Consider the following 12,386-nt stretch of genomic DNA (forward strand, 5'->3'; position numbering starts at 1 on the left):
CTCTTATAGCAGGCTGGGTGTAGTGTAATGAAGGGAGAGTGGGGCTCTTATAGCAGGCTGGGTGTAGCGTAGTGTAGGGGGAGAGTGGGGCTCTTATAGCAGGCTGTGTGTAGGGGAGCGTAGTGAAGGGGGAGAGTGGGGCTCTTATAGCAGGCTGGGTGTAGCATAGTGTAGGGGGAGAGTGGGGCTCTTATAGCAGGCTGGGTGTAGTGTAGTGTAGGGGGAGAGTGGGGCTCTTATAGCAGGCTGGGTGTAGCGTAGTGTAGGGGGAGAGTGGGGCTCTTATAGCAGGCTGGGTGTAGTGTAATGAAGGGAGAGTGGGGCTCTTATAGCAGGCTGGGTGTAGCGTAGTGAAGGGGGAGAGTGGGGCTCTTATAGCAGGCTGGGTGTAGCGTAGTGTAGGGGGAGAGTGGGGCTCTTATAGCAGGCTGGGTGTAGTGTAATGAAGGGAGAGCGGGGCTCTTATAGCAGGCTGGGTGTAGTGTAATGAAGGGAGAGTGGGGCTCTTATAGCAGGCTGTGTGTAGGGGAGCGTAGTGAAGGGGGAGAGTGGGGCTCTGCTGCTTGCTGATGCAGACGCTGTAGAATGTTCCAGTTTGATGGCTGTGATGTCAGCCCAGCTTTTGGCCTCAGTGTCCCCTGCATGCATGTGACTTTGGCTCTTTTGGCATGACTAAGCTGGCAGTTCGTCTCCAGCGCTAGCCACCGCTGGTCTCGGGCCCTGGGGCCCCTGTGCTTGCTGACCCCTGTTCATACAGGGAGGAGGGGGAATAAAGCTGTAATGGTGTGCAGGGTATTGCCGGGATGGGTCAGGACCCCCACACCACCCCCCGTCCACTGTGCATTTCAATCAGCCCTGAGCCTGCAGTGTGTGCGTGTGTGCGTGCGTGCGTGTGTGCGCGCTTGTGTGTGTGTGTGTGTGAGAGAGCGACAGTGTGGGAGTGTGGGAGTGTGTGAGTGTGTGTGTGAGTGTGTGTGTGTGTGTGTGTGTGTGAGTGTGTGAGAGAGACAGTGTGGGAGTGAGTGTGAGTGTGAGTGTGAGTGTGAGTGTGAGTGTGAGTGTGAGTGTGTGTGTGTGTCTGTGTCTGTGTGTGAGAGAGACAGTGTGGGAGTGTGTGTGTGTGAGAGAGAGACAGTGTGGGAGTGTGTGTGCACGTGAGAGTGTTCTCAGTAAGAGAGCCTCAGTTCTGTGTTCCATTCCCATTAGAGCTGGTCTCCTCTGGCCTGTGTCTCTCCTCAGCCTCACACCTCAACAACAGAGGCAAGTGTCTGCATATCCCCCTAAACTGATCTGAGATCTGTGACAGGGCCTTTGAACAGTCTCCTCTTCTCACTAATCCAGGCGCATGCATGTTCTCTTAAACTGTTCTGAGATCTATGACAAGGCCTTTGAACGCTCTCCTCTCCAGTGACTGAAGCTGAACAGGCTTCATCTCGCACCCTGTTTAAAAAGATGGGAGCTGGACAGAGGAGGAAAGTGGAGCGATGGTGAGATGAATAAACGAGTGACAGCGGATCGCAGGGGAGGGAGGGTTGCCAGGTCCGTGTGCGCTGTGTGCTTTGAGTCCTGCGTGTAGTTTGTGTGTTTGAGAGTTTGTATGGACTGCTAATGAAGTAGCACGAACAAAGGCTTCTAAAACTCAGTGACGGTGGTCAGGTGACCTGTGGGTGTGAGGAGAAGAGGGGCACGGAAACCAGCGGGGCTCTGGGTTTGAGTCTGTAGGGGGCGGCCTGTAGCCTGGTGGTTAAGGTAAATGACTGTGCCTCAGACCAGTGGGGCTCTGGGTTTGAGTCTTAGAGTATATAGTCTATTGAGACAGTGGCGCCAATAGAAACCAATGGGGAAAAGTTTTGCCGCACAGAGCAGCAGTTTCACTCATCCACGCTTGCTCATTTGTGGCCTTGTTCGAACGCACAACGACAAAATCCCACCCGGGTAATGCAGAGCAGCCATTTTTTGCCAGAACGCTCACCACCCTCAGCTGAGGTGGAGAGGGAGAGTAATTATTTTTTTGCCAAATTAATCAGGGGATGATTGGGTGGCAGGTTAAGGTTAAGCCATGTTAGGAACCCCCTACTCTTTGCAAAGAGTGTCACAGGATATTTCATGACCATAGTGAGTCAGGACCTCAGTTTAAGGTCTCCCATCCAAGTACTAACTAAGCCCACGCTTGTTTTTTTTGTTTTTTGTGTCTTGCTGGGCGGGGGTCTTAAAAGGGCGCACAGTGAATGTATCAGACGGTAACAGGTCCAAGCCCAGATGTCTGGCTGCTTTATTCAGTCTCCAGGCCAGGCGGTCGTGTGTGTGTGTGTGTGTGTGTGTGTGTGTGTGTGTGTGTGTGTGTGTGTGAGTGAGTGAGTGAGTGAGTGAGTGAGTGAGTGAGTGAGTGAGTGAGTGAGTGAGTGAGTGAGTGAGTGAGTGAGTGAGTGAGTGAGTGAGTGAGTGAGTGAGTGAGTGAGTGAGTGAGTGAGTGAGTGAGTGAGTGAGTGAGTGAGTGAGTGAGTGAGTGAGTGAGTGAGTGAGTGAGTGAGTGAGTGAGTGAGTGAGTGAGTGAGTGAGTGAGTGAGTGAGTGAGTGAGTGAGTGAGTGAGTGAGTGAGTGAGTGAGTGAGTGAGTGAGTGAGTGAGTGAGTGAGTGAGTGAGTGAGTGAGTGAGTGAGTGAGTGAGTGAGTGAGTGAGTGAGTGAGTGAGTGAGTGAGTGAGTGAGTGAGTGAGTGAGTGAGTGAGTGAGTGAGTGAGTGAGTGAGTGAGTGAGTGAGTGAGTGAGTGAGTGAGTGAGTGAGTGAGTGAGTGAGTGAGTGAGTGAGTGAGTGAGTGAGTGAGTGAGTGAGTGAGTGAGTGAGTGAGTGAGTGAGTGAGTGAGTGAGTGAGTGAGTGAGTGAGTGAGTGAGTGAGTGAGTGAGTGAGTGAGTGAGTGAGTGAGTGAGTGAGTGAGTGAGTGAGTGAGTGAGTGAGTGAGTGAGTGAGTGAGTGAGTGAGTGAGTGAGTGAGTGAGTGAGTGAGTGAGTGAGTGAGTGAGTGAGTGAGTGAGTGAGTGAGTGACAGACAGACAGACAGACAGACAGACAGACAGACAGACAGACAGACAGACAGACAGACAGACAGACAGACAGACAGACAGACAGCTACCTGTGGCCGGCCTGCCCGCCCCTCATTGCGGAGGAGACAGAGAGCATGCTGGGACCGTGGTTCTGATCTCGACGGGGGGCGGGGGGCTGGATGTGCACTGTAGGTACAGGGCAGAGCTGAGCTTTGATCCTCTCACACCCACCTCTGAGATTACAGAGCAGCCCTGCTGTGCCGGTCCACCACTGTACCCGTATCGGTCCGCTGCCACGACCCGCCCCATCTACCGCCGCTGTTCCCTTCTGCCCCCTCTGCAACTACCATTGTTCCCTTCTGCCCCCTCTGCTACTGCTGCTGTTCACTTCTGCCCCCTCTGCTACTACCACTGGTCCCTTCTGCCCCCTCTGCTACTACCACTGGTCCCTTCTGCCCCCTCTGCTACTACCACTGGTCCCTTCTGCCCCCTCTGCTACTACCACTGTTCCCTTCTGCCCCCTCTGCTGCTACCTCTGTTCCCTTCTGCCCCCTCTGTTGCCGCCGCTGTTCCTTGCAGCCCCCTCTGCTGTTCCCTTCTACCCCCTCTGCTACAGTTGCTGTTCCCTGCTGCCCCCTCTGCTATAGCTGCTGTTCCTTTCTGTTCCCTCTGCTACCGCCGCTGTTCCTTTCTGCTCCCTTGATACCACCGCTGTTCCTTTCTTCTCCCTCTGCTAATGCTACTGATTCTGCTCTTCCATTCTCCTCCCCCTGCTGCTGGACCCTCACTTACAGAAGGAGATATTTGCGCGGGATATTTGAGTGACAGATCCTGTTTGTCCGTCCGATGCTCTGCACCAATAGGAAGAGGGGGACAGGACATGTGACCCTCCGCTCTGACCGCAGGTGCAGCGTTCGCGGAACAAGCAGATGCAGGAGATGTTTCCGGACGGGTTCGGGATCCACCACGCGGGCATGCTGCGGTCGGACAGGAGCCTGATGGAGTCCATGTTCTCTAAGGGCTATCTGAAAGTGCTGGTGTGCACCGCCACATTGGCCTGGGGGGTCAACCTGCCCGCCCACGCCGTCATCATCAAGGTCTGTGTGTCTGTGTGCATTTGTGTCTGTGTGTGCATGTGTTGCAAACAAGTATGTGTATACAATGTGTCTCTCTATGTGTTTGTTCATGTTTTTGTGTGTCTGTCTGTGTATAATTGTGTCGGTGTGCATTTGTGTGTGCATGCATGCCTGTGTTTGTACATGTGCACATATCTGTCATGTCAGTCTGTCTTCTATGTCAGAGAGAGATATTGTCCTTCTATATTTGTGTGTTTTCTGGCTTTAATATAAGCAAAAAACATGTAAAACACTATAAATGATGTGAATGTGTGGTATGTCAGTGAGCTCCACACAGTGTGTAGGAGATGTGAATGTGTGGTATATCAGTGAGCCCCACATAGTGTGTAGGAGCTGTGAATGTGTGGTATGTCAGTGAGCTCCACACAGTGTGTAGGAGATGTGAATGTGTGGTATGTCAGTGAGCTCCACACAGTGTGTAGGAGATGTGAATGTGTGGTATGTCAGTGAGCTCCACACAGTGTGTAGGAGATGTGAATGTGTGGTATGTCAGTGAGCTCCACACAGTGTGTAGGAGATGTGAATGTGTGGTATGTCAGTGAGCCCCACACAGTGTGTAGGAGATGTGAATGTGTGGTATGTCAGTGAGCCCCACACAGTGTGTAGGAGATGTGAATGTGTGGTATGTCAGTGAGCCCCACACAGTGTGTAGGAGATGTGAATGTGCGGTATGTCAGTGAGCTCCACACAGTGTGTAGAACAGAGCGGGCGCTGCAGAAGGCTGTCGTTAGCACTGCTCTGACGGTGTGGCGTGGCTTCACAGGGCACTCAGATCTACGACGCTAAGCGGGGCACGCTGGTGGACCTGGGCATCCTGGACGTGATGCAGATCTTCGGGCGCGCTGGGAGGCCTCAGTTCGACAAGTACGGCGAAGGCACCATCATCACCTCCCACGACAAGCTGAGCCACTACCTCACCCTGCTCACCCAGCAGAACCCCATCGAGAGCCAGTTCCTGGCCAGCCTGGCTGACAACCTCAACGCTGAGGTGCGGTGAGCTCGCCGTCCAATCACGCGCGTCGCTTAGACGTCGCTGTCCAATCATGCACGTTGCTTAGACATAGCTGTCCAATCACGCACGTCGCTTAGACATAGCTGTCCAATCACGCACGTCGCTTAGACATCGCTATCACACATGTTGATTATATGCCGCTGTCTGATCACCCGTGTCGCTTAGATGTAGTGCTTAGACACCGCTGTCCAATCTCACTCGTTGCTTAGACACGTCCGTCCAATCACAGAAGCTGCTTAGACTCCCTTGTACAATCACACACGTAGCGCACACTCTGCTTAAAATTAGAGAAGGCCCAGTCATTTATATTTTTGAAATACAATTGGGTTCAATTAGGCTCCAGTAAAATAATTTCCTGTGATAAATGCCTTAGAAAGTAAACACCTGCTCCAGCAGTTTGGTTGCTGAAGATGTGAAAACCTTAGACAGCGAGAAAGACAGAGAAAGAGGCAAACCTGGATTGATGAACCTAAAGAGCAATTTGCAAAGGCGCACTGTCAGTCCACATCAAAAGACAGTGACTGATGTGCTGGTTGCTGTGCGCACAGAAACTCAATCTGCCACTGGAGGGCGCAAACAACAAGCACAGCTCAGACTTGAACGCCAATAAAAGGGAAAGTTTTCCTGGGTTTTTGCTACTCCCCAGACACACATTGGGCTCAGGCCAATTGCTTATTGTTCTCCTCTTTTATCTTTTACTTGCTCCTGACCCAAAAATTGATTTAGCTCCGCCATCTTTAAAGGTACAATGTGTAAGATATTTGTGTTAAAACATTGTTACAAGACCATTCCTTTCATTGAAAAAGCCTCACCCTCTGCCTGTGTTTATAGTCCTTAAATTTGGGTTTCAGAATATACAGTTGACGGCCTGACACTTTGTACCAAAACATTGTATAACTGTACAATAATTCAAGCTCATTGGTTGAAAATTGGTTCTAATAAGCACAGCTAATGGCGTTTCAACGTCAGCGCATTTATAGAGAAGGTGGAGGGATAAACAGTGTTGTGGTTTGAAGGTGTTTGTTGCTGCTATTCCTCTCTTGACCGTTAGAAGTCCAAAATTACCTATTGTACCTTTAACCTCCTAAGACCCGCACTCTTTTTTGGTATGCATTTTTAATTTCTCTTTGCTATTTGGGCTTATTGGGACCTGATAAGTATACAAACTAAGCATCATCTTTTGACATGATGTAGTTTTTGAGAAAAATGATGTCCACATATGTGGACGCTCGGTCTTAAGAATTAAGTATTATGGTTGTACAGCCCAAAGTGTGGAGTCCACACATGTGTACGCCAGGTCTTAGGAGGTTAAGGACATTCCAACACCTTAAATGTTCCATCTTGGAGCTGGAAGTAGAGGTTAGGAACTCCCAATTGGGTGGAGCTAGGGGCAAGAAAAGGAGAAGGAGGAGAAAAATAAGGGATTGAAATGAACCCATAGATTAATGGTTTGTAAGGGACAAGTAGACCCTGTGAACAGCACCTTGCAGTATGCTAGGAAATACATTAATAGGAAAAAGGGGATTTTTTTAAGGAGATAGAGAGACATTTATTGAATGCAATATCTTTGCTTTTCTGACTTTTCGGACCAGGTAATGCTATTTGTTCATGACATTACTGCCATCAACTGTCAGATTAATCAAATAGGCCAAAGTCCTTATCATTGTATTCTTAGCATTTGAAATTGTGCTTCCCTCTAGGGTCTTTCAGCACACGTGTCCCTGGTCATGGGTATGCACTTTGTTGTACTTCACTCTGGATAAGAGCATCTGCCTCATGTCTGTAATGTAATGTGATGTAACATTAATGTCCCATATTTTGTGGTAGACTGGCAGGTTCTTCTCATTGCCATTAGATGGCAGCACCACAGAAGAAGCCATTAACAGGGTGGGTAGTGGTGGCTGGGGGTGTCACTGCAAGTGTGGGAAACGCACACTAGGTGGCGCCAAAGGATTGAAAACCAGCAGCGGTCATAAGCCGTGTGCTTTGAGATGGACGCAATTTAAACATAAACAGGCCTGCCCTGCTTTCTATTTTCAGTTACTGTAGAATAAAATAATAATCTGCCTATTTTTGACTATTCATTTCCTGCACCGACTTGCAGATTTGCTCAAATCTTGCCTTTACTGTGCCGCCCTGTTCTCAGACTGCCATTTGTAAGACACATGAGATGGGTCAGAGGAGAGATATATGGCGCTATGAATCGGTTAGTTATGTTAACATACAGCCTACTTATGTAATCACTTAGATTTACAGTGTGGCTTTATAGAGCTTGCGATATAGCTGGTTGTAAAATGGTAGTAAACTTAATGTAAATGATACCGGATAGTTTACATTCAGCGGACATTAATCATGGTATAAGAAGACTGGATCTGTGTGTGTGTCCGTTTTCATGTTTTTTATGGCAATGTGTGTTCGTTTGTGTGCTGATACGCCCCTGCATGTGTGTGTATGTGAACATGTGCAGGTGTGTGTGAGTTCCCTTTGTATCTAGAAGAATGTGTGCGTGCATTTTTAAGCATATGTCTCCGCCATATGTGTGTGTGTGTGTGTCCGACCATGTGTGCTAGCATATGTGCCTGCATGTGTGTTGACTGTATATGCATACGTGTCTGACTCTGCGGTTAGTGTGTTTGTGTTTGCATGTGTGTTTACCTGCTTGTGTGTGCCTGCATGCGTGCTTGTGTGTGTTTGTGCGCCTTTTTGTATGTGTGCATGCAAGTGTGCCAGTGTGTGTGTTTGTGTTTATGTGTGTGTGTGTGTGTGTGTGTGCATGTGTGTGTGTGTGTGAGTGTGTCTGTACATGTCATAGCTGTTGCCACATTAAGGCTGCTTCAGTGAGACTCAGCAATGCCAAAATCAAAGATGGATCTTCTCCTCAGCGTTATATCTCCTCCTCTGTCACATCAGAGAGAGCGGGGGGGGGGGGGGGAGAGAAACGAGTGGGAGGGAGGGAGGGAGGGATGGAGAGAAACCGACAGAGGCTGATGTAAGAAACAGGCAGGCTGCAGGTATTTGTATTGTGTGTTTGCAGATTATGCCCAAACGGGCGCTGATTCAGACGTCCCTTTAGCGACTGCCGCAATATGAACACAGAGATGCCCCCGGCCCCGAGGAAACGTGTGTGTGTGCGTGCGTGTCCGTAACGCGCGCTCATGTGTCCCAGCCTACCGCCATTACCATCAGACCACATAAACCGTCAGTCATCTGCCCGCCCTCAGCTGTACCTGCATATCAAACAACAACATGGGCTATCTTTGAAAGACCCGCTGTTTACAGCACAGAGGGCGATATCGCAGATCGGAATGGGCAAGGTGGGCCGTATCTGCTTCTGGATTTCAGACTTCTGCTCGTAATTATTTAATTAGCTCAATATTTTATCTGTCATTTTTTGCCACATTCTGTATCTGATAAATGTTCTTTGTCTTATCGCATTTTATTGAGGTCTATTCCATGAGTGAATCAGTCATGGTGCATATGGCTAATTAGCTGACTGAGCCAGGGTAACTGGTGGCAGCAAAATACATGCATACCAGCCCTACAGGACTGGAGTTGCCCATCCCTGTAGTAGAGTATGTACGTTTTGCTGATACGTAGGGACTTGCCCAGCCTTTTTACGTCTGACCGTTGAAGGTGGACAGAAGGGGAAAAGACCACATGTGGGTTAGGACAGCGAGGTGGCAGAATTACTGAAGTTTTTCTTTACCATTATTGATGCGGTCACGTGTGTAATGTTAAAGATTTTCTGTCAGGCCATAACACGAACAAGCAGGCTTTCCGAGTTCCCCAGTTTGGACTGATATCACCGTTTCCCTCCGCTCGAGCTCAAACCCGCTATAAAATGGAGCGGAACGGCAGGCACAGTTGCAGCTGACGGACAGAGGGGGCAGTGTGTACCAGTGAGAGGACCCTGCTTGTGTACGCAGCTCTCGGCACGGATTCGGGGACGTGGGAGAATGCGTCGGGGATAAGACGGAGAGATCCCGTACCTGAGCTAACGGTGAACGTGAAGATTTTACCGTGTTTGTTTTATTCACCCGCTCGCTAAAAGGACACCCCAACCCCCCCCGTTCCGATCCCGTATGACTTCACACACCTCAGATGCACTCCGGAGGAAAACTGCACTCTGTTTGACAGCCGACTAGGTTCAGCCTCCAGATTAAAGTTCTGCCACTCTCTACAAGAGCAGTCTCCATTCTGGCACGCGCTGGATTTGGTTTGTTTCATTCGATTCATGTGGATTATGAATCCTTTTTTCTGGAGCAATGTCCTACATATGGTTTCCTGTCAAAGAACTACAGAAAAACGGTACCTGATTTGACACAACATACCAATAAATGAAAGAAACTTGATTCTGTAAGAATACTGCATTTGTTTGCATGTTTTGTACAGATAACTGATAATTGCTGGCTTAACCACTTTCCTTAGCAGACTCTTTTGTTTGTTTTCTTGTTTTTCTATGGAGGTTTATTGTGGCTGTTGAAATCCTCAACTGCTTTCTCTCTGCCACAACCTGTACCGTTCCCTACTTTAAGTGCCAAACGACACTCTCAAAACAACACATGCGTTCTGCTCTTGGTGGGAGCGTCACGCGTCACAAGATTTGGATCCAGGGCTGTAACTTCGCCTGAAAAAAGGCCCAGTCCAGTGCATGTGCACACATGCGTGATGCTTTGTCTTCGAGGTCCTCAAACATAGACGCGTCACTCCGCGTTCAGCCATCGACAGAGTGCCTTCATACAGGCACTGGCAGCATCGGTTAGACACAGCCGCCATTTTACTACCTCTGGGTAAAAACAACACACTCACCCTAGCCAAAAAACCTTTTTTTGTTTGTTTATCCGTTTTGCCCGGGTCTGCCTGGGCAAATGTTTTTCCTCACTTTTTTCTCGTTCTGTTGGTTTTTCTGGGTTCATTCTGAATGTTTAATGTATGTGAGGGCTTCTCCTGCATCTTTATTCACAGGAAGTGGTTGTTTCCGCTGCTGTGACCCCTGTTAAATATGTGCATACATCCCAGCCGGTCATAACAGTACACAGAGACGCTCCTGGAGCGGTTATAGATTTCCTTAATGGCCGAATCTGAGGGAAGATGTTGTTTGCGACATGTTGTGTGCATTAATAAAACATTAACTCTTTCTGCTGTGTACTGGCTGGGAGCGGGGTGGAGAAGGGTGGTGCAGGGGGACATTTAACATTTACAGAATGAACTGGGCCAGAGTGTTGTGAAATGGCCACTGTACGTGTTCTGTTCATGTGTGCTACGTGCATACACACATAGTTTTAATGACATCATCTGCTGGGGGAACTAGGGGTGAGGCCTGTAGTTGCAGATTGATGTAAGCCTCTTTGTTAGGTGTACCATAATCATTCAGGTCTTTTTAGGTGCTTTTGTAAAATTAGGTTTGCACACTTTTGAACTTCACTATATTGAGCATGCCAGATAATATTAATGATAAGAATACACTTTGTACAAATAATCTTTCATACAAAGAATCAAGGTCCTTCCCAATGGAATAAAAAGACAATGCAGTAAATAAAGGCTGCATCCAAAATTGATATACGATGTGTGAAAAATCACTGATAACATTTTGTTGGTAATTGCAGTGTTCCTTGAATTGTTTTAAGGGTGTAATGAGAAATTCTCTGCACCCCTGAAACAGGTGGCTTTAGGGACCGTGACCAACGTTGAAGAAGCTGTGAAGTGGCTGAGCTACACCTACCTGTACGTGCGAATGAGGGCTAACCCGCTAGCCTATGGCATCAACCACAAGGCCTACCAGGTACAGTCAACTCTCCCAGACTACACACCTATCAGCTACACCTACCTGTACGTGCGAATGAGGGCTAACCCGCTAGCCTACGGCATCGATCACAAGGCCTACCAGGTACAGCCACCTCTCCCAGACTACACACCTATCGGCTACACCTACCTGTATGTGCGAATGAGGGCTAACCCACTAGCCTACGGCATCAATCACAAGGCCTACCAGGTACAGCCACCTGTCTCCTCTCCCAGACAACACCCCTATCGGTTACAGAGCACCTCTGAGCTTTCAGCTTCGATCAGCGGCGTGGCCTAACCGCTATAAAACACCTCTCATCTGTGACCTCTGACCTCAGAGTCCTCGGGGTCGGATTAATACAGAACCCGGGCGTGCTCGACGGAGCGCATATCTCGCCCGCAAGGCCAAACAGGTGCGCAGGACCTTTCACCTTTAACCTTTCACACGTCCTCACCCGGCCGTTTTTTTTTTTTTACTTCTGACCAACCCCCCCCCCCCAGCCACCGAAAGAGGGCAAATATTTACCCTTCTGGTTCCTTCCGCGGGAGCGCGAGGCCCCTGGTTACCGTGAGAGACACTGTCCCTGCGAGGAAACGGCCTGCTATTGTTCCGTCACCCTCCCTCTCCGGCACTGATTTACTCTCCCGACGCTTCCCGAAGCCTTGATTTATCACCTGACTCTCTCTCTCTTCTTTTTTGAGAGGGGAGGATTGTTTACCCCCAGATGCCGTATCTTCTCCATCGACTGCCCACCCCCCGCTCCCCACCAGCGCTTTACTTCCTGTGACGTCGCCCGCCCGTCTTTAGGGGATTTTCCATTGCCTAATATCCCCGCTAACACCGCTCCCCACTCGCTAACTCAGAGACGGGTGTCTATAGGGAACGTGTAAGCCTGTTTAACTCATTTAAAAGTAACACGGTAAAGGGCTTAGTACGCAGCTTGAATCCGAATCCTGACATTATTGCGACATGCCGTTGTTTATTTGCTTAACACCCAGCGCTCATCCAGACATTCTACACTTAACATTTATTTTTCATCCACTTATCTGCTGAATGTTTGGGTGGGTAAAACAGGAGTGAAAAAAATAAGTAAAGAAAAACAAAATGTCTGCTCTTGGTGTATCAATTCAAAAAAGTTAAAAAACATGTGTTTTAGCCTTATATTTAGACTTAAAATATTTAGACTTTTTTGCTGAATAAGTAACTATTGCCAAGATTTGCCAATGGGGTCAAATTTCACTTGTCAAGCAGTGTCTTAACAGTATCTTAAAACAGGCTAATATTTTCTAATTGAGAGGGGAAAAAAAAGAAAAGATTTTAAGTCTCATTACAAGACTAAAACTCTTAAGACAGACTATTTATGCAGCACTTGGATTTGAACCTACCTCCAAACATCAACCCAGTACCAACCAA

The 12,386-nt window shown here is 48.6% G+C and overlaps 1 protein-coding gene across 2 annotated transcripts in view; it reads left to right on the forward strand.

Moving 5' to 3' along the window:
- The window catches only part of ascc3 (activating signal cointegrator 1 complex subunit 3), a 244,015-nt gene that overhangs the window by 164,163 nt on the left and 67,466 nt on the right, over positions 1–12,386 (forward strand). For both annotated transcript variants that reach the window (XM_061237731.1, XM_061237739.1), the window contains exons 15-17: positions 3,946–4,137; positions 4,940–5,164; positions 10,851–10,970. In XM_061237731.1, coding sequence (XP_061093715.1) covers positions 3,946–4,137; positions 4,940–5,164; positions 10,851–10,970 — 537 coding nt within the window. The remainder of the gene's footprint in view (positions 1–3,945; positions 4,138–4,939; positions 5,165–10,850; positions 10,971–12,386) is intronic.

The sequence above is a fragment of the Conger conger genome, chromosome 1 (genome assembly GCF_963514075.1).
Source record: "Conger conger chromosome 1, fConCon1.1, whole genome shotgun sequence".
In the NCBI taxonomy this organism is placed as follows: Eukaryota; Metazoa; Chordata; class Actinopteri; order Anguilliformes; family Congridae; genus Conger; species Conger conger.